This window comes from Pieris rapae, chromosome 8 (genome assembly GCF_905147795.1).
Source record: "Pieris rapae chromosome 8, ilPieRapa1.1, whole genome shotgun sequence".
NCBI classification, from domain to species: Eukaryota; Metazoa; Arthropoda; class Insecta; order Lepidoptera; family Pieridae; genus Pieris; species Pieris rapae.
Genome location: NC_059516.1, coordinates 8309326 through 8334774, shown reverse-complemented (window position 1 = coordinate 8334774; position 25449 = coordinate 8309326). Strand labels below are relative to the sequence as shown.

Sequence of the window (25449 nt, the reverse complement as noted above, 5' to 3'; positions counted from 1 at the left end):
ATTCTTGGTTGTTCTTCAGTGGGGATTTTTCAATTGAGAATAAAAAAAACAATCATGTAAGCATCTTTGTTTTATTTTGTACTTAATTAGTATTATATAAAACTTATACCTGATAAACACACTTTACAATATAAGTATACCGATGTTGGAGAATTTGAAAGTAAATAGAATTTTATAATAGCTTGCCGTATTATGAAGTGGCGTTAAAGTTGGGGAAGATCACGTGTCTCGGACTTTCATGGAGGCTTCGTGGCCCACGCCGCAGCCTCCGACAGCAGTGCTATCACCGGCGCTGCATTGAAAGCACGCCAAGAATGAAAATAACTGCCCTAAATCTGTGCATACATTGTGTTTAACTGTGCTGTGTCTGTGTTGTGTGAATTATGATTTCGAGGTAATATTCTATTAGTTTATAATCTTTGATGCATAATATAAATGTGGAGTTGTTATATGAAAATTGTTTTATTTAACAAATTGGAAATGAGAAAAAAAATACAATTTCATTTAATTAAATCAGGCCATTTATTTTCAATATATTAATTAAATATAAACTTATGTGATTGGCGTTTAAATCTTTTATATGACGGTGAGCTACGAATGATGCCTACATTCGTAGCGATTTGCGTTCGATGTTTTTCATTTAAACTTTTAATTGTTACTTGCTATAAAATTATGATTTCATTGGAGTATATTATTTGCTTACAATTTTTAAATTTATCGCGTTTTTTTGAAAATAATATTAGGCGTTTTTAGGTGAAATTTTTATTAAATATTAATATCTGTTTTATATAATAGAATTACCTTTTTATTAATTATCTACCAAATTTTTGTTAAATCAATTATTTGGAATATAATAATGTTACCATATTTACTTTTTTAATCAATTAAAACTGTGTTATAAAAGTATCAAAATTCATTTGTGAGCCTTGTGTATAATGCGGTCAGAGTAACGGGTGGTCGATACTAAATAAATATGTACTTAACTTACACCGTCGAACCTAACTGACGTGAATTTCCCAATCAAATACCACATATCTCAAATAGAGAGGAAACAAAACCAGAATATGTCCAATGACAAATATACCGCTATCTGATATTCGTAAAATCGGGTTAACTATAAAACTGTCATAATTAATGTATATTATTGCACAGATTAGCATAGTCAAAAAATTGTGTTCAATTTTACTTAAGAATAAAAACTTTTTTGATTTAACAATACCAGAATAAATAAAGTTACTGAATAGAATATTACAAATAAGTATTAATCAATTCATATATACGTAGAAAAAGTCTTTGGTATACCAAATATTTTGGTACAGAAATCATATCACAGTTACTTGTGATTAAAGATAAAATTAATATGATTAAATTGTTGGTTGTACAAATAGTACATTTAATGATTGTCACAAGTGCCCTTAAACTAGGCTACGCATCTCTCCTACAAGGCGATCGAATATTTAATTTATTTTGTAACAACAATAATAATAAAATTATTTCTGACTGTCGAAATCAAAAAAAAGTAATTCAAGGTCAAAATTTAAGGTTAATGTTTACCAAATAGTTCCAAAGCTGTTAACCCAAAATACGATTCCGAACATTCTACCAGTACGGCACCAAAACGACTAGTTTTCTATAAATCGCTTAGGACTTTTTCATTCGTTTTGACGATTAACATTACTACAACCTTTTTCCATTAGCTATTTTGGCGAAGGAATGCGATTACATGGACCTTGTTAATTGAAATGATCACCATGGTTTACATATTTATTTTATTATAATTACTTGTAATGTATGTATTAATATAAGCATTCATTTAAACGTCTTACATCATTGGTAAAATCCAAAAAGCAATATTATTATTTCGAGACAAAAATTACTGAAATAACTAGAGAGACTACGAAAAATTAACCTACATTTTTATGAATATGAAAGTCATTTTATTTAAAATTAAGTAAATGCGTCATCTTTAGTACAATAATTGTAACAGTATCTTTTAAATACAAAAACGTAGTTTCCATAATTCATTCAACTTATTGTTACGGAAGTAGGTGATCACTGTGGATGACAGGTCGTTTCTCATCGCTGAGTTCTTACGGTCAGTGGGGCATAGACACGAATACATTTTATTATACAAGAGCTTTGCATTTACCTTGATTGTTAAGTAATGTTTTGTTTGTACGTAGACAGTTTTACATAATGTTAAAAATATGATCTGATATATTATTTGATTTACGAGGTCTACAAATTTATATAGAACTTATAATAAACGCATTTATAACTTATAAAAGAACTGACGAGCTATGCTAATCATGTGTTAAATGCTATGAAGAAAGTTTGCTAATGAGATGTTTAGTTCATAAACAAAGGTCGGCTAATGATGATCGGAGAATGATGAATAATAGAGTTTAGGAAGGAAAGGTTTAATTTATTTATTAAACATTTCTGAGTTATTTCCGAACCAATTCGACTTAGAGTCCTTCAAGAAAAGAGCGTACAAATTCTTAAAAGGCTGGCAACGCACTCGCGAGCCCTCTAGCATCGAGAGTGTCCATGGGCGGTGGTATTACTTAACATCAGGTGAGCCTCCTGCCCGTTTGTCCCCTGTTCTATAAAATAAAAAAAATTGTTATAGATTTTATATTGTTTAGAAGTAATTTTAATTTTAACAGTTTTTCAAGCAATTCACTTTCAATTTAAGATTTGTTGAACTATGTTCTAAGCAAATAAATAAATTGAAATTATACAGTAAAACATTACGAACATATGGCGTAAGTCAAATAGATTTATTTCACGTAAGTCTGATTTAATGGAGGTCCAATGAAATCAAGTTATATCAGTTTTTGCTATCAATAAAATGGTAACATAGATACATTATTTTAGTCAGCCAGATACATTTTAGATAATAAATTCAAAGTAGGAAGTATTATTTTTAATTAAATTTTAATAATTACAACAAGTAAAAGGAAAATTCTTAACACGGTTATTTATTAGAATTCTGCGTTTGTTTCACTGTCCTTTGAACACATATATTTGAACTATAACGCTGATTAAATCAAAACTTCCACATAAACGTAAGCTATAGAGACTTTTGTTATAAAATCCTTTTATAGGTTTTACATAAAAATGTGATAAACATTTCTGTTTATCGAATTGATTCACTCTTTTTACTAAACGTTGAGTTATAAAACCTATCAGAACTAAAGTAATTTGTGGAATTCTTGTAATAAAAATGTCGAAGTAAACAATGTTAGTTATGACATTAAATTTTATCTCTCAATCGATACTGTCTTTTGTTTCGACGTTAAAGTATATCCTGAATAAACTCTGACAAATGATATCCTCTTTTCGTAATTCGGAGTATTTATTTACATTGCCAATTTATTTTAAAACAAATTATTATAAATAAATATGTATAAGGACATTAATGTATAAAGGTAAAAGTTCTAGGAGAAATAGCTTCAAAAAATCTATGAAGAAATGAATATATTTATAAGTTATATTTATTTCATAATAATTAGACAATAGTTTCAATATAAAATTATGTTGACAAAATTTATAACACTAATTTGATGGTCAAATTTTTAAAGTTATGGGCTTTTATTTATTATTAACGCACAATAGCTTAAATATATATTTTTTCAGAGCGCTTTTCATAGCGCTGTTTAGTGCATATGCTACGTCCCTGACGCCCATCGCCCCCCATGCAGCACCGGGAGATGATGATTGTGCGTTATATCTGACTGGACCTGGCCGCTCCTCAGCATATGACTACAGCTTAAATCTTTTAAAAGGAAATTTGTAAGTATATATTATTACTTTTAGTACATAACACATGTTTTCTACTTTTAAGTCCTTCCCCTCTTCTTAACCATTATTTAACATAGAGAGGGTTCCGAAGTTTTGTTTGGATTAATATCTGAAGCTGAGTTTCCTCGTAGGACGTCGAGGAAGAAATTCCACCCATATCACCTCGACGTCCAGAATTGAGCGTTATTTAAGGTAGTTTTTGCCACGCACTGCCACTGTGTGGAATCAACTACAAACTGAAGTATTTCCGAACTAATTGTTGAGAAAGAGAGAGAAACTCTTAATCTCAATTTCTTTGTAAATTAATTATTATTAAGATAAAAGCCTCAATAGATGATCATGCACTAGTATATGATCAATCCATATATTTGTATATCTATATTCACATTGTTAACATACGTGCTTATGATAATATTAAAAAATAAAATAAAAACTGCGTTTATTGCACTAGACGTTATGCGACAAAATTTACAACTAATGTTCTAATATGTAACTACTAAATGAATACATCAACCAATAGTATGTAATTTTTCTCAATCTCTCTTTCTTTCTTTCAATCGGTCTCAATCGCTCTCTCCCTTTTTTTCGACAATAACGCTGCGCCTCTTCGTGATTTTTCATCTGTATAAATTTTAGCCTCATGCGCCTAAAGAAGTTTCAGAATTTTCAGTTTCGGAAGACTTACTCCCTAAAAAGCCGCAACGTACCCACTAACATAAGTGTCCATGTTATCTTTTTCGGCTGTTCCGTAGTAACCGTATATTTTTACGTATAATTTACTTCTCATCTAACCAGGAGATAATTTAATAGAATATATTAGAAATTTCTGTTTTTTAACGCCATTATCTACCATAAAATATCAAAAAACTTATGCAATATATAATACAATTTACACGTAACGATCATAAAGATGCGGTAATACCTGCTCATCAGTAAGTTTTGAGACAGTACATTAGGTAACAAGCAGAATAACGTTCACTTTCAAAATCCTTTCGCTTACGATGACCGGTTTTGTGAATGTAAGTAAAAGGATCATCCGGATACAGTCTAGTAAAGGGCGTGTCTAATTAACTGTTCACTTCGATATTATACTTTATTTGGACCAGCATGTTAATTTTTTTTATTAAGTCTGCCAATTAAGTCGGCTCAGCACGTAATACGTTGGTAGATACAATATAAATAAAATACTACAAACACGATGAGATAAAAAAAACTCGCACCAAATATTATTATAGAAAACTATAGTCAATTTTTCATTTTTAAATTTCAATTTTGCTTCCGCAAGTAAGACCTAGCTCGTTTATGAGAATGCTGAATGTGAGAATGCTAAGAATGTAGTGGTGCACATTGCTGGCCTTTTTTAATAATAATATTATTTGTTAGTAAAATAACACTACTATCCTAGCTAACGTAGCTTAGATTTTAACATAACCTTTTAGGTATCGAAAGTAGCTTTTTAAGTATTAATAAAAATATTTATTTATAATTTATTGAAGAATTTTATTAAATTACAAATTCAAAACAAAGTTACGGCAAAAAAAAAAAGATTCGTAATTCGTGGAGATTCGACGTAATTAATATTCTATGTTCAAAATACAACGAAATGACAAACACGGCTCAAACTTGACAGGTGAAGTAACGGACTGACCCTGTCAAATAGTTTGTCCATGATATTCACAAATACATTAGAACTATAAATTACCGTTCGAGAAACCTACCAGATAACGGAAACAAGTCAAATGTAGGAACTTTAAAGTTGATATGTGAGCTTTCTATGGATCCGCGCCCGTTTAGGCTTGTTTGTTGAATTAATTTATAGGCTGTGAATACAACAATGTTAAAGAAATGTTTGAACGAGGAATATATTTTACGTATTTTTAAAATTGTAATAATAATGTATATATTATTAATAAAACCTTATACTTTTTATATTTGTGTTAGCAAACTTAACTTCTATGTTTGAATCGATTTGTTTAAAAATAATAAATGCGTTTAAACAATATAAAGTTATCCTATTTGTAAAACAAAATTAGAAGTTCAAAACATGTTTCAATTGTTGTTCAATTTGAATTTTAATGTGTAAGCAAAAACAATTCATTACGTTAATGAATAATAAAAATTATCAAGCATTTATCAAGTAGTTACATTAAATCATTACTGTGGAAGCCGCGAGTGCCAACATGATTGACGAGTTAAAATACTTATGTAAAAGTCAGTCATTTTCTGCGAAACGGCGTACGATGTTCCTCGTAAATCGAGTGTTATTCTTGATAATTTAGACTTGTATGCTAATGTTATGATTAATTTAAATTGTTGCTACTTTAGTTATATTCAAACCAAATAAAATACGTATATTTGGTAAGTCAAAGTCAAAATATTTTTATTCGTATAAGTAAACAAGAACACTTATGAACGTCAGAGAGGAAGTTAAATTAATTTACATTTATTACCAGTTCGCAAGTGAAGGGCGTAGAGCTGGCAAGAAGAACTGGCAAGAAACTTCTCGCCACTGTTTTAATCGCTAAGTTTTGAGTCATACAAATTGTTTGAACAGGAGAGGTACTATCTACTATTAACATAGTCACTAGTAGTACTGTTATTCACAAATTTGTAATCGCGTGCACGAATACTGTCTTTCCTTTTCTTTTATATATAAATATGTATATACATATGCGTATATGTGTGCTTGCAACTTGATGTGTGTCAGAAACAAAAGGCTAACTAAAAACTTAATAATAAAATACAAAACTTAATTAAATTGGTACAAATAAATAAACTCTTAAAACGTTTGTATAAATACTAAAATGCCTGTCCGGCCATCTAGTATTTTTAATATTACTATACTGTGATATCATACACCGGAAACAAAAATAAAATAGTGAGACGATTATATATTATTTGTAGGTCAATAGACTTTATATTAAATTATATTGTGCTCATGTATATTTATTTGACCCACTTAAATGTGGATTGCCATTAAATATACTAAAATTTTACCGTTTAATTCTTTGTTGTGGGTGTGTTATAGTTAAAAATTTAAGATACCTTCGACTACCGCAACCATTTTCATACAAAAATTCGTCAAAAAATGAGACGTAATGATGTTTTGCGGGAATTTGGTTATAAAACTGTTTTGCCGTAGTAAGGCTGATTATTGAAAACGAATACATGAAATTGTTTCCATATACAAGGGAAACTTAGTCATAAAGATATTAATTAATATGTAAACAATTTACTTCCATAGATAAAAATATTCTATTGTTTCAGTGCATATGATGGCCAACATACATGTATTACTTACGAAGCCATAAACCAAGCTTATCTGGATGCGAGATCGAGAATATGTAAGTATTTTTGTTGTTATAATGAAATGCGAAAGCGAGTTTGTTACACTTCGTTAACCTTTGATGCCTTAAGAACGGATCTTGAACGGAAAATTTGGTTGGTAGGGTATATTCTACTTTTAGTATAATTACATAGTTTTTATTTTACAAATGAAGAAATTATTATGCAGATGCTAGTCCCCACTAGGGACAACCCTGTGTGTGGGTGACCAGATACTTATGCGTAGCTTATATAATATGTACATACGTCGAAAAAACAATACAAAACTGTTAATGAATTAAACAATTCATCAATTTTATATAAACAAAATTCTAAAATTAAATGATATAAGTATGTAAAACATTCATAATTTCTAGATTATCTAAATTTCGAATAAAAAATAGCAAGGTTAATAATGTTAAGTGGTTTACAACTTGTGAATATTAGCGCAAAATATTTTTTTTCAATCATCGACGTTTTCGCGTATACTTGTCGATTGAGTATTTAAACCGAACTCTTTCACATTTAAAATACACTTTACGCAATTTTAGTTGAACATAAAAACTGTGCAAACTGGCCCTTTTTATAATAATTTGACCTGGTAGCATTTTATTCATAATTACATTTTGACATGTTTGTACTTTAAAAATATATAATTATACTTCAATATAAAAGTTCAACATTTAATTCATAAATTAAATTTACGAAAAGTTTCGTTTTATGACTTTACTATAACCATTTACAGCAATTATTACGGTGTCTGGCCCGTTGTATTGATATTATACCGTATCTTATTGTAAGTTATGTAGACTCGCGTAGGAGTAAATTTTAGCTTTTAAATTGATAGAAGTAGTGTACGCTTTAGGAAAAATGCCCAAATACGATACGTACAATGATTAATTTTTTAGTGATTATATTTTTTTTATATTTCCAAACCATGTTTAATGTAGTATTTGTAAGAAAGATGTCATTGTATTAACAGCACTTTACAATTGACAAGCGACAGCAAATCTGTACTTTACTTTTGTATTGAATCGTCATTTCAATGTCAGCTCTAATATTAATTTGCAGTGGTGTCTCAACCAAAAGGCGACTGGCACGCTGAAGACTTTGCAAGTGTGGGCGAACTTATTCTTGACATTTCTATCAGTCTGGCGCGCACGTAAGTACTTTTACTTACTGTTTAATGTCTTTGTTGACTGTGAGTCAGATGACATTTAAAATAATGTAGATTAAGATAATAGAATAATGTTTAATTTTATACTAAAACTTATAAAATGTGTATTAGAATTTGTCGTGTGATTCATATGGTCACGTGGTCAGGAATATGTTGCATTAAAATTTTAAAACTGTATATTGTGACAATTTGAATATTCGTGTGTAACGTATACATTCTATTAATTTGTTGTGTGTTGTCTCATACTCATTTAATGATATAAAAATTTGAGAAACAATAAAAAAAAAATATTTTTATTTATAGATTATTATATTAAATCTTCTACTTAAGTGAATAAATTTTGTATGAAAATTTGAACTTATAATTGTATTGTTCTCTTTAAATAATTAAAAATGATACTTAATTATCATGTGACATTAAATACATTTATTTGGTATAACATGGCAATAATTAATCATATAATTCAAATGAATATAATTATTATAAAGTATTAGTTATGAAAACGTCATAAACGGTGCAATTCATAGAAAATTAAATTAAATTTTCTCAAACTTGAAAGAGCAGAAAGAGACTATTTTTTACTATCTGTGATTTTGTTTTACTCTTTTTATTGAAGATAAAAATGGAAATTAGTTAAATTAGGAATGAAAAGGTCCTATATCGAATAAAAGCAATATACGTTACACAGTATAAGAGCATTAATTTAATGATTTCATTTCATCACCACAGACTATAAAATAATTAATTGAAGCGTGGTCTTGCTGACAACTGACATTTGCGTATATCACCTTTGCTAAACATTGATTAATACGAAATTTGACCTTATGCCTGTCTTCAATCTAGATCCTTGCTTTTGTCCAATGAATTTTGACCATGATGCGATCACGATGCGGAAACTGCCATAAATAATTAACACATAGAATTTACTGATAGATGACACTATATATTTAATTGTTTGTTTTTTTAAGAACATCAACCTATCTACCGCCCGTATTGTTTTTTAGTTGCTTTGACAACCAGTAAATAATGATATTGTTCGTTTCGTTAGTAAATTTCCAAATAAAAAAATAAAGAAATCGTGTTTGTACTTATGTAACAATATAAAAATCTTTTTCAAATTTTTAGCTTTCGCCTTATTGCCGTTTGTAGATAAAACGACACTTATACATACTAGAAAAAAGCTAAACTGTTGACTATACAGGGCTTTTTGTGACGGTGTGCGCGCGCATCATAAAAATTTACTATCATAAATTTTCCCTAACGCGCCAAAAGAAGTGTTACTTCAATAAATTAATCATAATCTAATCAAAAAGAAGAAACATTACACTAAAATGCAATATGCTGACTACCACCACATCATATACGTCAAGTACCGTTACAATGACAAATGGAAAATACTAGCTGCCCACGACACAGGTAATCATAGTATGGGGGCTAGTGAACATCCTTTTTAATTTTATGAAATAATTTTGTTACAGTTTTTTTGTATGTTAGGGAAGAATGATGTTAGTAAATTTTTCGATGCGCGCGGATACCGTCACAAAAATTTATATTTAATTAGCCGGCCCGGAATTTAGCTATAGTTAACACTTTAATTTTTTTGTGGATATTTAAATATACTTTATTAAACTATATTAGATAATGCGTTATAATAAAACTTTCAATGTATTAAACACTTTTTTCTATTGTTAGTGTCCTTTCTCTACGAACGTAGAATAAAACATTGAAAAGATTTTTATCTTGTTAACCAAAAGATGTATAACTTCTAACGCGTGTACATACGCGTTTAGGTAAGTACAGGCACTTTTTTTTATTTTTTTATTCTCTACACTCGTAAGAAATTTACAAAATTCATATTGAAATTATAAAATATACTATTATTACTAATGTTCGGATTGCGCCACAATAATTAATCTTGTATGTCATATCTTCATAATCTAAACGTTGTAATTATAAAGTCACTTGCGTAATTTCTTTCATAACCACTGGTGTACTTGCCCTTTCGCCTTGTTTAAAAATTAGCATCAAGGGCAAACATATAGATTAAGAAATTATTACTCGCCACTTCTTTGTAAAACTTTAAATAATTTTTAAATTTAAGTTTTGTATGCATGACTAGAGAACAGTGTACAACTTTATGACATAAATAAATTCAGTCAATGTTGTACATTTTGCTCACTCAGGCTTTCTTTGTTTCATAAGCGTGGGGATTTTCTAAATCGTCGGAGATACAAATTCAAATACATCTATAAGTTTAATCTTCACCCATAATTTTTTGTTCCATTCTTTTTTTTGTTATTAGTTAAAAATACGTTTACTTTAATAGCGATGAACACAAAGATTTCTAACTGACAGTCCTTTGCCAATTTGTTTTAAAATCTTCAAAGGTAACATAATGTACACTTATGAACGTTAAAAAGATATATGAAATGCTTCTAATTTTACATTTACTACCAGTTCTCAAATTAAGGGCGTAGAACGGAAGAGAAGAACTGGCAACTAAACTCTCCGCCACTCTTTTTTTATGCTTAGCTTAAAAAACACAATAGTAGTAGCACGTTGCCCAAGGCTCATTTAACATGCATTTTGAAGGTGAACATAACGCCAGGGGCGATCGTTTGATTGACATAAGTAGGCCTGGATCTTATCTTGTATTGTTTCTAAATAATCAGATGTATTGTATGAAATATTAATAAGCAACACTTTCGTTATTGTGTTGTGCAATGTAACCGGTTTGTTTAGAGAATATCCTTTGTGCCACTGATACAAACGAATCATGTCTGTCTGATGCCGTAGGCTTTATCTTCCACTTCCGGGTTCAGTTATTTGAGATCCCTTCTAAGAACTACTCACCCGGATATTTATTTTATTTTTATTTCATACTAATTTATATTATTTATAATAATTTATATTATGTAAAATGTTAATTGATATATAAACTTATATAATTATCGTATAACATAGTGTATTCTTTATGGTCGGTTGCAGTTGGAAAAATCTTTCATTTCGCTTAAAAAATAAATATCATTTAAACAATTTTAGAAATGAAATTTTCAAAATTATTTTCACAAGAAGCTCTTAGCCAGCTTGTTTTATTCTGTGTACATAGAAAATGAAATTTGAATAAATTATATAATTAACATATTGATATATAGGACAAATATCTATGCAAAAAACAGATTCACAAAAAAATACATTCATATGGAGTCTTGTCACAACAAACAGTGGTAAAAGGCGTGTTTTTTTTAAAGTTCGAAAATGTCAATTATATCTCGAAATCCGAGAGACTTCCGGCATAGTATATCTATGACCTAACCTTGTAAACCATCTTATCTCTATGCTTTAATTATTTTTAAGGTTTATTTTCGCGTAAACACATATTATTTATTTCTATAAAGTTTGCTTACAGTATTGTATTTAATAATCGTTTGAAATATAAACATCAACTTATATGAAATATGTTACGTCTCTTTAACTGAAAATTCTTATTTACGAATCACCTTGATCTAGTTTAAAATTTTCATTGCCTTTGATATACGCTTTCGTGAAATACTTGCAATTACTGTTATGTATTGCAAATTTAATTGGTAATAAAGCAGCATGGAGATATATAATTTGCTTAAAAACGTATGAAGGTCTACACTCGTTATTACACATTTTAATCATATCGCACATTTTACATACCCCATATTATTGTAACAACCTTATCTACTAACTCCTATAATAATTCGGTTAATTAAATTTAATTAAAAAATGTATTATACGTAAACTCCTCAATGGAGCGCGACGCTGACTGACAACTTAACATATCGCTGTTACTTTATTATACATTGGTATGTTATACAATTGTATACGAAATTTATATTTTTTTAAACAAATAATAACTATTATTCCTCAGATATGGTCTCACCTACGAAGAGATAGAGAAAGGTCTACCTCTCATAGACACATCGAGAACGCTAATAAGAGAAGTTTGCCCTCCAGTCTTCTCCCACGTCGAGTGTCGCGCTGGAAAGTATCGAAGACTTGACGGTCTATGTAACAATCTTCAGCATCCAACATGGGGTGCTACTATGGCACCGTTCCAACGGTAAAAATTATTTTCAAATAAAAGTATGTGTAATTAGTAACATCTGTAAGATATCAAACAGATACGAAACTACGATATAGATCTTTAGAATAAAAACAATATTTTTCATGATTTTACAATTCAATATTTGAGCATCATTTTCATGTCTGTATATTTCAAACCTAGTGACTACAAAATTAAATCACTGAATCGATATGATGAGTATAGAGATAGAGAGACACTTCTTCTTTTGTAAATAACCTTTACTGAGAGGAGGGAGGGGGGTGATTTGCTTAAATTTTTTTTTTATAAGAAATACTTTTCAGATTAATTGGTCCGTTATTCGCTGATGGCATTAACGCACCTCGTATTGCGCATACGGGGCGAGACCTACCGTTATCCCGGGTGGTCTCAAGGACCATGCACCCTGATGATGGCTTCCATGATCATGCCGGAACAGTCATGGTTATCGCGTGGGGACAATTCATGGATCACGATTATACTCTTACTGGAACACCTTTAGGTTATTTTAGTTTTTTTATTCTGAGTATTAATACATAGACATTCCTCAAAATAATAAAATATTAATTCAGTTTGTGGAGCGAAAACATAAGAATTCCCGGAAAATACACTCAATATAAAGCATACATAAGCAAAAAACTAATTATTGTTTCTCTATAGACCCAATTAACCGCAATGACCCAGAGGAATGCTGCAAGCGTCCTCCACACTTGAAACACCCCTACTGTAATGAGATCAGAATACCTGATGATGACTACTTCTATCGTCTCTTCGGAGTTAAGTGCATTGATTTCGTTAGAGGCTTCCCATCACCTAGACCTGGATGTAAGCTTGGTAAGTTAAACTAAATATATAATAGAGAATGAGTTTGGTGAGGGCCTTACTTCAGAATTATGTCAGGGTTGTACAATACGTGATCGGTGGTCTATGCTATCCACTAATTCAAAGAAATGCATTAAAATTGATTCCCAAATTCGTAAGTAAAGAATGTATTGGATTTTGTCGTACTGGAATAATTTAAAGTTAACTTATGGTAGTAAGTTCATAGTAACCTAGGTAACTAATGTTAAAATTCAGTCGAGAAGCGCGTAAGAAGTTGCCGTGAAGTTAAGTCGCCATTGTTACGAATGACAATATAGGCCGCTATTGTTATCTTTATTGCTTATTGAACGATATAGCAGTAGTATAAAACTCTTATATATATATAAATTTTATTGTATTGACTATTGAAACAATTTTCTAAATTTAAAAAAAAACATTACGAAATATTTTAATGACCTCGTAATTCACAAAAGCTGCAACTGTCGTCTAAAATAAAATAAATCGCTTTCATCATACGGTGTCAAAACGTTGAAGTTAATTTTGTTGAGATGCTTTTTCATCAAAGTCTTGATCACGAAATTGTGCAAGTAAATGGTTGATGTGATGCTGACAACGACGAAGGTATTCCTAATTGTCGGTTTTCCGAAAACAACCCAAAATTTATTGGAAAGAAATCGTACAATTGCGTTAATCATTTAACAAAATTTATTTTATCGTCCTATTGCTGTCCATTCTTTAGGTTTCTTCAGGTTCATTTCAACTTCACTTTAGGTTTAATCAATTTCGCTAGTTCTTTTATTGTAAAGACACTTGGTTTATAGAAAACATTTGATAGGATTCGTTTCAAATCAATCTCCATTATTAAAATTTTAGAAAAAGAAATAAATAAAATCTTGAATACATATGACTAAAAAGAACGTACTATTTTGCCAATTAAAATACAGAGCTACGTTTATTATAGATCAAGGAACATAAATTTGTTACATTTATCCGTAGGTACAAAAGTGTGCGTAGGCAGAAACATGACATGCAATTTCTCAATTTTATCAATAGCCATCTGGCGTAAGCGGTTTCAACATTAAAATCGTAGTCATAGATGTTTATTGAACAACCAAGTAGAAATCCATAGTAACTTATTATAATATCTAGCGCCGTAGTCCCAGTCGATGCTTGAATCATAAATTCCTGGAAGAACCTAAGTTGGGTGTTCACAAATTGCCTATTCATACATTTATGATAAATAGGCATTCTGCGATATGAATAAACAATGATGGTCCATTATGATAAACAATGTAGACAAATAGATTTGCATCGAGGCACGGAACACATTTTCGGCGTCAATTTCTTTGGTCAAGTAGAAGATGCATATGCCTTTGAAATATATTTTTTATAGTTTTTGGGAATCCATGATTTGATTCGATGCGTGATACGGGATCTTTTATATTATGCCTTGTGCATTAAAACAGGAAAGTAGTCATTGCATATGGCCGATTTTGATTTCAAAACAATTATTATGAAATGTTCGTTGCGCCAAATACTTGAATCAAAAATATCATCAAAAACATTGGTAATTTTCCGAAGTGTTATCCATGCAAATTGCGTGTTATTCAACAACAGTCAGATCATTAAATGTTATATCATATTGTACAGTCTCTAAATGTGACCGGTTTGGGAATCGCTAAGTGAAAGCAAACATAATGTAGTGCAAATTTTCGAATCTAAGTACTTTAATCAGACGTAATATCGGGAGTGAAGATGATCAGTTATACAAGAAGTAGACCAATTGCTAAACAGTTACAAAGCTTCGGCACGATAAAAAAAACATTGTAAACATTTCCATCAGCAGTAGCCAATTGTAAACGTGACAAAAAATTAGTTTAAATTAATTTATTCGTAAAAATTACTACGATATATTTTATGAGAACGTTCAGGCATATTGTAATTATAAAAGGAAATATCTAAAATATTTGAAGTTTTATCGTATACATTGTACTTATAAACAATATACTTTATAGAATTTAATTACAGTAATTAGGTACTTTGTATACAAGTAGGTTTATACCTTAATAAGAAAATAACATACTGAGACGCTGCTAATCAAATTATTAATTAATTTCTCTCGCGGTGTAGAATTTATAACCCATAAAAATACAATATTTACTGAAATAGGCCTAATCAATCAACAATTTTTCTTAAAAAAACTTTAATTATTCAAACTACATATAAGTTGCATTACTTCATGTAGATAAAATATTTCTACAGAATTACTTCTGAGTATATTATTCTTGATGATTCTGTCCTTGAAAAGCCACTTATAAGTAGCAATCTCACCGTAAATTATTAGCTAATGATGCGTGTCCAGCTTTATTGCAGTAAGAAATATATAAAGACAAAAATTACCATTAATAATATTAGGTAAATATGACATATGTAAATTATTACTACGTGTGGCAATACTGATTTGTTAACATAAATATTACCAAATTAGCAGCATATTTAGAATACTTTACTTGCAATAGTGTTTGCATTTGTATCACGATATTGAACCGTTCTTAAGAATTCTTCTTCAATGTATATTATTGATAAATGTGATATGCGTCTGACGCACAATTATTTGTAAGATAATGTATGATCCCATTTGAACATTGCATTTTCTTCAAATAAGGGTAGATTTCTAGAAGTACGCAGTCGTTCTGTTTGTTTCGGAAGCTAAAAAATGTATTTCAATTTTCTATTTGCTTTTCTTTAAATCAGGAGTCCAATAATCTAGTAATAAATGTCGTTGTTGAAGTCCACTCTTGAGAAATTACTCGGAGAGTGGCTGTAACGTTTACTTTTCACAAATGTATCTTAATAACTATTGTAATAAGAGAAGTGCAAAATTATGATAATGTGAGGGATTATCCCATCAGGTTGACAGATAACTATAAGATATTATGATTAGAACTTTGAAATGTTATCATATAACGTAGGTGCCGCGCAGTAGGTCTAATAAGATAACTATGGACCCATACCACCCACATTCTAGTACCCATCCTTTCTAATAACATCTGAAGATCGTTTCATTGTAGTGATGTGTACTCTACCGTTTGAATGATTGAACATTCTACATGATTTATAGGTTCGCGAGTGCCGTTCAACACATTGACAGGAGCCATTGATGGTAACACTGTATACGGTGTTACGGAAAAATTTTCCAGGTAGACATTTTAATTATTTAAGTATACTTTAGTCAAAATTACTAGGCATAGTTTAATAGTTTTTAATGGTTCTAAATTTTTAATAACACAAAATGTTATAACTAAACTGTTAATTCATTATCTATATTGTATTGTATCGAATGACTTCGTTATTGTTGCAAGTAATCTGTAGAACTACGGAACGAGAAATAGTAAGTTGGCCTAATGGTCTAGATACCAGGCCATAAAATCCAAAAAAAAAAAGAACTAGTAAGAGTACGTTTTGCGCGGGAAATCTGTTTATTCGGACATCGGGGCATCTTTAAAAACATATCATTTATTTATATAGTATCAAATAATAAAACAAGACCTATGTTTTATTATTAAACTAATAAGGACTTTGCATCGTTGCATCTGACTTAAATTAAGAAACTTTGATTTGTGTATAGGAAATTAAGGACAGGCTACGGGGGTCTTTTAAGAATGAACCCGGTCTTCAAAGAATATGGACTAAAGGACTTGTTACCATTGAAACTCGACATCCCAGATGAAGGTTGTACAAGGCCGAACAAAAACATGTATTGCTTTGAAGCTGGTAAGCAACACTTTCTAACATTCAGTAGTATATATATATATTAATCTTTAATACGTAGCAATTTTAGTTGTATTCATTTAAGTAACCGTATTTTAATAATCATGGAAGAGGTTCCTATTAAAAGAAAACTATATGGGAACTTAAACGTAACATAAATACTTAAACCGCAATGAGCAGCGATGAAAAAATGGATGCCGATACAAGTGAACGCCATAAAACATTGTAACGTGTATATAAGAATAGAATAATTAAACCGATTAAAATACCTTTATTATTTGTTTTCTATTGTACTTTACTCAACGATACTTTTAAATATAAAACTACTGAATCGATTGCGATGAAATTTAGAATCAAAATCAAATAGGATATGAATTTAGCTGTCGAGAAATTGATTGATACGTGCTTGGAGCGTATAATCATCAGTTATATCGGATATCACATGCAAACAGGTCAAACTGCTTATCTGCTTCGTAGACTATTAATGAAATAAAAGCATTTTATTCAATATATTCTATGCCCGATAATTTAAAGACAACGTAAAAAATGTTTTCAGGCGAAATCCGTGTTAACGAGCAACTCGTACTGACTGTGATGCATACATTGATGGCCCGAGAACACAACAGAGTAGCCAAAGGTTTAGCAGCGGTTAATCCGCATTGGGATGATGAAACTCTATTCCAGGAAGCAAGAAGGATTAATATCGCTGAAATACAACATATTACATACAACGAATTCCTGCCTATACTCTTAGGAAAGGACGTGATGGAAAAGTTCGGCTTGGTGCTTGAAAAAGATGTAAGGTTTTTATAAACACAATATAAACGTCCTACACAAATCACAGAGTTGTTTTGAGATCTGTGCACTAATAATAAACTGCACTATACACTACACCCGTATATTAAAGAATTAACTTAATTCACCGTTTGTTTCTTTAACTGTATATTAGCAATTAGTAGTTTAATAATGATTTGCAACGGTCAGAATGGGTTAAGTGTAAGAATTTTTTGTAACTTATTATTTTTAATTTGTGTTACTACGTAATTACCAAACGCATATCCGAATTAAACAAAATCTTCCAAGAACTAGAACAAATTACTTAGATCTTTATGTTATGCAGGAAAGTTGTAACTCGTCAACTTTCGCTTTTCTTCAAAGGGAATCATATTTCATGTCTGTCACCTTTCATACTAGAAATTAACTTTCAACTACATCGTTAGGATTATGACAAGTCTTAGGATCTGTTTTACAATGTACGGATGAGTTCCAAATAAGCTATACTATAATACTTATTGGTAGGATTAACAGTATTGTTGCGTTTCACAACTGTCAGATAGCGCTATTCGTCACGAAACGCGATGTAACTTATTCGGAACTTTTATCTTCCCAATAATTTATGTGTTCCAAAGCTATTTGATAGTTTATCCATACATTGTGAAACAGACCCTTAATCATATATAAGAGTAATAGATAGCTTAGTAATAAGTCCATATGTTTCTCTGTAAAATAGGTATAATTAGGCTAGGTCATACTGTTTTGAGCAGTGTAATTTTTATCATAACAGCGCCCGCGAGCTAAACGTATTATGATAAAGTTTTACATGATGGGTTTAACATAGACGTGTGTATGTCTAATATAGATTATAGGACTCGAGTATCTGTCTCTATATTTTAAGTTTTGCTAAGTAACTAATAGGATACGAATTCCTATATTCAAACATTAACTTACTTTATTTCTATTTATCTATTTTTTTAATGATATAATCTACATCATGATAAGTTACATTTGAATACCACTGTGGTTTATAATAATAGGACCAGATCAGTATTGCTTAGGGACACGACAAATGCATATAAACATTGTTATTCAACTTACTTTTAATCTATTTAGTCATAATAAAAAGAAAGAAACAGAAAATTAAAACTAATTTAAAACGTTTGGTCCCTGTGTAATGCGATGCTTTGTAGGTTAATTATAATAATAGATTCGTTAAGCGAAGAAACGCACCCGCTCTGTGATCACCGGTAATATCTACCTGGCGCCTAATTAAATTTAAAAGCAAATGAAGCCCACGGCCCAAGAGTCTCTACTCTAAAGGAAACAAAATCGAATCTTATGGAAAATAAAATTTTGAATACTGTATATTCAATTGTTATGTTTTTAACGTTACGAACTTGGACTCGGGTGTATTCCTTTTGCTAAATTCCATTTTTATGTCATCTCTTAAAAAAAGTGCTCTCGACTAGAATTAAATAGCATTTATTTACCTTTTCTGTTGACAGTATTTCCCAGTGTTAAAAAGAAAACTAATGTTAATAGTAAATTTTAAGGGTTACTGGAATGGATATGATCCAGAAGTAAATGCAGATGTGATCGATGCCTTTGCATCGGCTGCTTACCGTTTCGGACATTCTTTGCTGCCCACAGCTGTAGAGAGATGGTCCAAAGCGCATAAGTTCATTGGTAAGTGTTAGTTAGTTACTTAATAATAATGAAATTATAAACCTGTTTTAAATAATTATTTATCAAAATAATATATAAATTTCACAACAATCCATTGTGATTAATAATTCTTAAGATTAGATTTTAGTTTTGTAAATCTAGACAACATAGTTATCTGCAATTTTCTTTTTAAACTTAGTTAATAATATGCACTTTTTACACTTTAGCCTTAGTATTTATTTTTTTATTTTTCCTTCCTATGATTACCTAGAAGAGATACTTATCGGTCGATCCTAATTATATATGTTATCTTTTTATAAATTGTATATATATATATATATATATATATATATACCAAATATCTGCGCCAGTATTACTAATAATAATAATAATATAAAAAATAAATATATACTTTGACTACTTCTCTACAGCCGCGCTGAATATTCCCCGTAACTACTGGTATATAAACTAGAATTTTCCATCTTCCAGCTTCAAAGCGCTTGTCAGATCTTATTCGTAGACCGTATGACCTCTACAGAGCTGGGGTACTCGACGAATACGTCATGGGTCTGATGAACCAAGTTGCTCAAGCTATGGACGACTCTATCACCCAAGAGGTCACCAATCATCTTTTTAAGAAGGTTGGAGCGCGGTTCGGAATGGATTTGGTTTCCTTAAACATGCAGAGAGGACGGGAGTTCGGTATTCCCGGTTACATGGAGTTCAGGAAGTTCTGTGGCTTGTCAGATGCTAACACCTTCCAGGATTTGTTTGGGTCTATGCCAAATGAGACATTGAGGAAGTACGAGACAATCTTCGAGCATCCGATTGATATAGATCTGTGGTCGGGAGGAGTATCAGAGAGGCCCCTACGCGGTTCCATGTTGGGACCGACTTTTGCTTGTATTATTGCAACACAATTCTCTTATTCACGAAGGGGAGACAGATTCTGGTGAGATTTTATTACTGTAATTAAATTGTACTTAACTAAATTTTTTGAAGTAATATTATTTTTTATTTTAAATTTCCGACATATTGCCTTTGATATAATTTAATCAAAACAGTTCAAATAAGACTAGGAATTTTGTATAAAATGTAATCGCCAGTAATAAAGCCAATAATGTTTACGAAGAAATCTGTCTATCAGGCTTTAACACGGGAGTATTAGGTACATAAAAATAAAATAAATTAGTCGTGCTACAACATATTAACTCTGGCCATTGCTGTATCTATTTCATGACCATTTTGTCAATCTAATAGGCAAGTAAGTTTCTGTGCCTGACACACGCTTCCAAAATGTTATATATAATTTATTCCTTTACCATTCGATCGAATTTTGAATGCGCACATATAAATAAATAAGTCCACAGCCGCAAATTGAACCAACGACTTCAGAGATTAGAGTCGCACGCTAAAGCCACTTGAGAAAAACTGTTCTAGCGGAGTTATAATATAATAAAGTACCCAAGTATCCTAGTACCCAACTTAAAAATAAGGTTACTACTATATACTATATATACTAAGACCTTTTGTGATATATTTCTAAACTCGCGTGCTAAATCGGAACGTCCAACTTCCAAGTATGTTGAAAATCGGTTCAGTAGTTTATAGAATAGTACATACCGTATTTCTAGAATCACAGTGGTACGTTTTGTATTTACCTTTCGTAAAATAAAATTACATAGTTTTAAGGTGACAGCTTTTAATCGGTTAAATCTTTCTCTTTATTCGGTTATACACAATATTTTAATTACATTAAACAAAATTATGTATACAGGTTCGAGCTGCCAAACCAACCGTCATCTTTCACACCGGAGCAACTGACAGAAATTAAGAAGTCCCGTCTCGCACGAGTGATTTGTGACAACACTGACATCATTGACACAGTCCAGGTCTATCCCTTCGTCCTACCCGACCACGAATTGTAAGTACCATATGTCTTTAATCTATATATAAAAATCTCATTTCGATGGCTTTAAAATAAGGTCGTATATTTCTTATTCCTAAACCTGTGGTCTTCATGCAGTTCTTTTCATTTGTGTATTAAACAACGTTGATGGGATCCAAGGCAGTTATTGTTGTAAATGTTATATGGGAGAAAAATAAATAAATTATTATTATTATTATATTTTTTCCTAACTTCCTACTATAACATAATCATTTACATGTAACCCAGAGTTTCCAAATTATTATATTACGAAAAATTATTCTACAGAAATCATTTATGTTTCTAAAGTGATTTTATACATAACAGTCACAAATTTATTGATTTGGAAAATGCACGTCTTTCCGAGGTCAGAGATTTACGAAAATGTCTTCATTATTTTAGGAACCCAAGAGTACCTTGCAGAAGTGGTATTCTACCATCTATGGACTTTTCTAAATGGGCAGAGCCGGTACCATTCGGTGCCGCAAAACAATACGTGAGTAGTTTCGGGTTTAATTCCTTTCACGGGAAGTAGTAAAATAGCACAGTAGTAGTTTTGTAAGCATTGGATATTGTATTTGGTTTGAGAAAAATAATCTTTTAGTGACAACTGTTACCGAATTTTTAAATATTGTTCATAAAATTCAAGAGGTGAAGTTCTTTTATGTAAGATTAGTTAATTATATTTCCTCCCTCACTGTTTAAAGTTAATCAGTCAATTCACTATTTTAACTTAAGACAAGAAAAGGAAAATGAGACAGAGAACACAAGAGATAGAGATGAAAAAAATAATTGGTTATATCAGTGTAATTAGACTGATTTCGTTTATATAAAAACGGGGATAATAAATCCATATTAAATATCCAATGCGTGTATTATATGACGTATACTAATGCGTAGTCAGTAGACTAAGGTAATGTAGTTATGGAAATTATTTAGACAATTCTCAGTGCATTCTCGGATACTGCTTTGATGATGTATGAAAATAAATTGTAAAAATGAACAATTTCACGCCTGAATAAATTGAATTATTTATTGTAATAGTTATAGTGTGCACACTAATCATTGATTTTTAACTTTATCATAATCAGATTTTTTTAATCGAGAATTATCTACTTCACCCACAGATTTTATTTAAACATGTTACAATCTCTATTTTTATATTTAGGCATATGCATTATGCACGAAATTAAATGTTGCCATAAATCCGCAATTCATAGAACGTAGATATTTTTGTAAATATTTATTATAAATATATTGCCCCCTTAAAAATAAGTTTTTAATATTAATCTTAAATTCCTTTAATATTAACGAACCCAAGACAAACTGTTTAACCCTTTCTTAAAATTAGTACAGATTTATTTACGCATTACATTGTATTGTTTTTTGTTTTATCAAAAATTTATAAAATTCTAGCGTACAGGGATAACGTTAATGTATTGGTTTTAACAAGCACTTAAAAAGAGAAATTGTGAATTAGCAGTATTTAGCTTAGATATGTAGATGTTAATGTATGTGCTAGTATTATTTCTGTAGAGAACTCCACAGTGTAAATAATAGAATAAGGTATTTAATTAATAATACTAATAAATATTAAAAGTAGATTTGTGTTTTATTTAACAGTTGGTTGGATTTTATTTCGCTCAATCGAGTTGTCATCCAATCTATTTAATATTAATATTTACAGATAACGGATGCAGTCGTAGTAAAAAACAATTCCTTCACTAAACAAAATAATGTGACAGAAAATATTACAAGCAATACTACTTCTGAAACTGTTACTCGAACACTCGAACAAAGTTACGAAAACTCAACAGAAACTATAAATAAAAATGAGATAAAATCAAATACTCAACTTGATAATGATAACATAACGATTGGGAAAATTAGCCCTAAACCTTCAAAAATAACAAACAGCAATAAGGAAGAAACCAAAAAGATATCAGGGCACTATAAAAATAATTTAAGAAAAAGAAGGTCAACACCACTCGTTTACGATTACATAACCCATCATGGCCCAAAAAGTAATGGAGAATTGGAAAATGAAGGTATTGTACTAAATTCGAGTTTAGCCGACTTTCTAATAAAGACATCCCATGATAGATTGACACCTAGTGATACAATTGAAATAAATCAAGATAAACAATCACAAGAAGAGAATCACTATGAAAACGACAATTTTAAGGAAAAATCATATAAACCACACAATAAGAAGAGTCAAGAAATAGACGAAAGTAGTGAAAGTTCTAGTGTATCAAGAGAAGATGAAGAGAGTACAGAAATATCAAACCAGGGAAAAAATTATAATGATGATTCTAGGGAAAATAAGTACAATGGTGATGTACGAGACGAAATACCGAATTCAGAAAACTACAACAGTCGTGAAGTCAACAGAGGATTATTGAACAAGGATATATCTTATTTAAATGCTGGCGAAACAAATTCGAGAGAAGCGGGTGTTATTGGTAAAGAAGATATTCGTTCATCAGAATCCAACAGTTCTGAAAGTGACGAAGAGAAATCTTTTAATTCAGAAGAAAACACAAGTGAACACCGTGATAAAATACAATTTAAAGTACCCGTACAGAGTCACAGTAGTGCGGAAGGTACAAGTGATAGTAATGAAAGTATAGAGTTAAAAATACCCATTGTACCATCAGTGTCTACCAATAGTTATAGGAATGATAATAAAAGCAATGGAAAAAATGGATTTAATAGTGAGAGTAACGAAAGTGAAGAAAACACTGATCTAATACCAAAGGTAAGTAAATATAACGATGAAATCAAGCAAAGTGAAGAAATAGACAAGGAAGAAGAAAATAATGTACTTGTTGGAAACAACAGAAAATCTCAAAATGATGACTATCCAACAGAAAAATTTAAAAATAACGATCTGAATTTGAATGCCAACGTTAGTGACGAAAGTACTGAACAGTCAAATGATGACCACAACAAAGAGTCTTTTATTTCGAAAACTATAATTCCTGACGTAGACGTTGATCTAAATACTTTTGATGCTGGATTGAATGATTCTTTACATAAAAATAATTCTAAACTAAGAAACATCCATGATGACGAAGTCAAACCAGTCAAGGAACTCAATGAAGACAGTAGTGCTGAATCGAATGAAGAAAGTGAAGAATTACCACTTTATGAAAATTTAAAAAGCGAAGAAAATAAAAAATATAAATATAAGAAAGATTTAAAATTAGATGTGGAACGAATTCCGTTAGATTATAAATATGTACAAACACTACCTGATAAAAATGTCAACAGTACAAAAATTTATTCACCACAGTTAGATACCAATGAACAAACATCACCCAAGCCTCAAAATGACGAATTTGATGAAAACTTGAACATCAAATTCAGTGACATATCGTTAAAATTACCTGAAATTATACTACCTGATGATATTTTATCTTATAATTATGAGAAACCAGTTTCTTCAAAACAAAAAACAAGTAATTCGCACAATGATGAGTCTAGAGAAGATGAGTTGAAGACAGAGAAAACTCCCTATGAACATGACGACGAAAATTACACGTCCTTTAGTAAAAGTTACAAAACAAACGATAAACAAAGTTCCGGCGAAAAAGATGAAGATTATGAAGATGAAGATTTGTATGAAAAATTTGTTCGGGAAAGATTTGGAAAGCGAACATTAAAGGAGGCGAAAAATTCTAAGTATATAAAGCCTAATAAAGAGTTATTTAACACTATACACAATGTACTAAAAAAGACTGAAAAAATACAACAGGAAGCAGAAAAGAGCGGTGACCCTAACGCTAGCTACGCTTGGACGTTAGAATACGGTGAAAGTTTATAAATCATACAATGAGTTTAATAGTTATAGTAAAAAAAGAAATCAGTGTTTTTTTTCTCATTTAAAAGATGATGTCTTAAGGTATAACTTTACCGTATCATTCTTGACTATTGATTAGATTTAAGCTGTTGTTTAATAATAGGAAACATAATAGTCCTCTAGAAATAAAGCGCTTCCTGGATATTATATTTAATAAAGCAATTTATATACATTGTATAGACCAAGAAATTATACCGATGTATAGACTTAGTCCTTGTAATATA

General features: G+C 30.5%; 2 protein-coding genes across 2 annotated transcripts; both read left to right on the top strand.

Moving 5' to 3' along the window:
• Positions 1–265: 265 nt before the first annotated feature.
• On the top strand, positions 266–22964 carry LOC110992188 (peroxidase). The gene is made up of 14 exons (XM_045629282.1): positions 266–394; positions 3643–3798; positions 7075–7151; positions 8203–8293; positions 12207–12398; positions 12704–12900; positions 13059–13232; positions 16342–16420; positions 16849–16994; positions 17548–17789; positions 19322–19454; positions 19923–20385; positions 21211–21357; positions 21763–22964. The coding sequence occupies exons 1-14, from the start codon at positions 384–386 to the stop codon at positions 21893–21895; spliced, it is 2241 nt and encodes a 746-aa protein (XP_045485238.1). The 5' UTR covers positions 266–383; the 3' UTR covers positions 21896–22964.
• On the top strand, positions 22113–25189 carry LOC110992187 (protein starmaker-like). Its single transcript, XM_045629296.1, has 3 exons — positions 22113–22166; positions 23048–24494; positions 24594–25189. The coding sequence occupies exons 1-3, from the start codon at positions 22113–22115 to the stop codon at positions 25187–25189; spliced, it is 2097 nt and encodes a 698-aa protein (XP_045485252.1).
• The last annotated feature ends 260 nt before the right edge of the window (positions 25190–25449 follow it).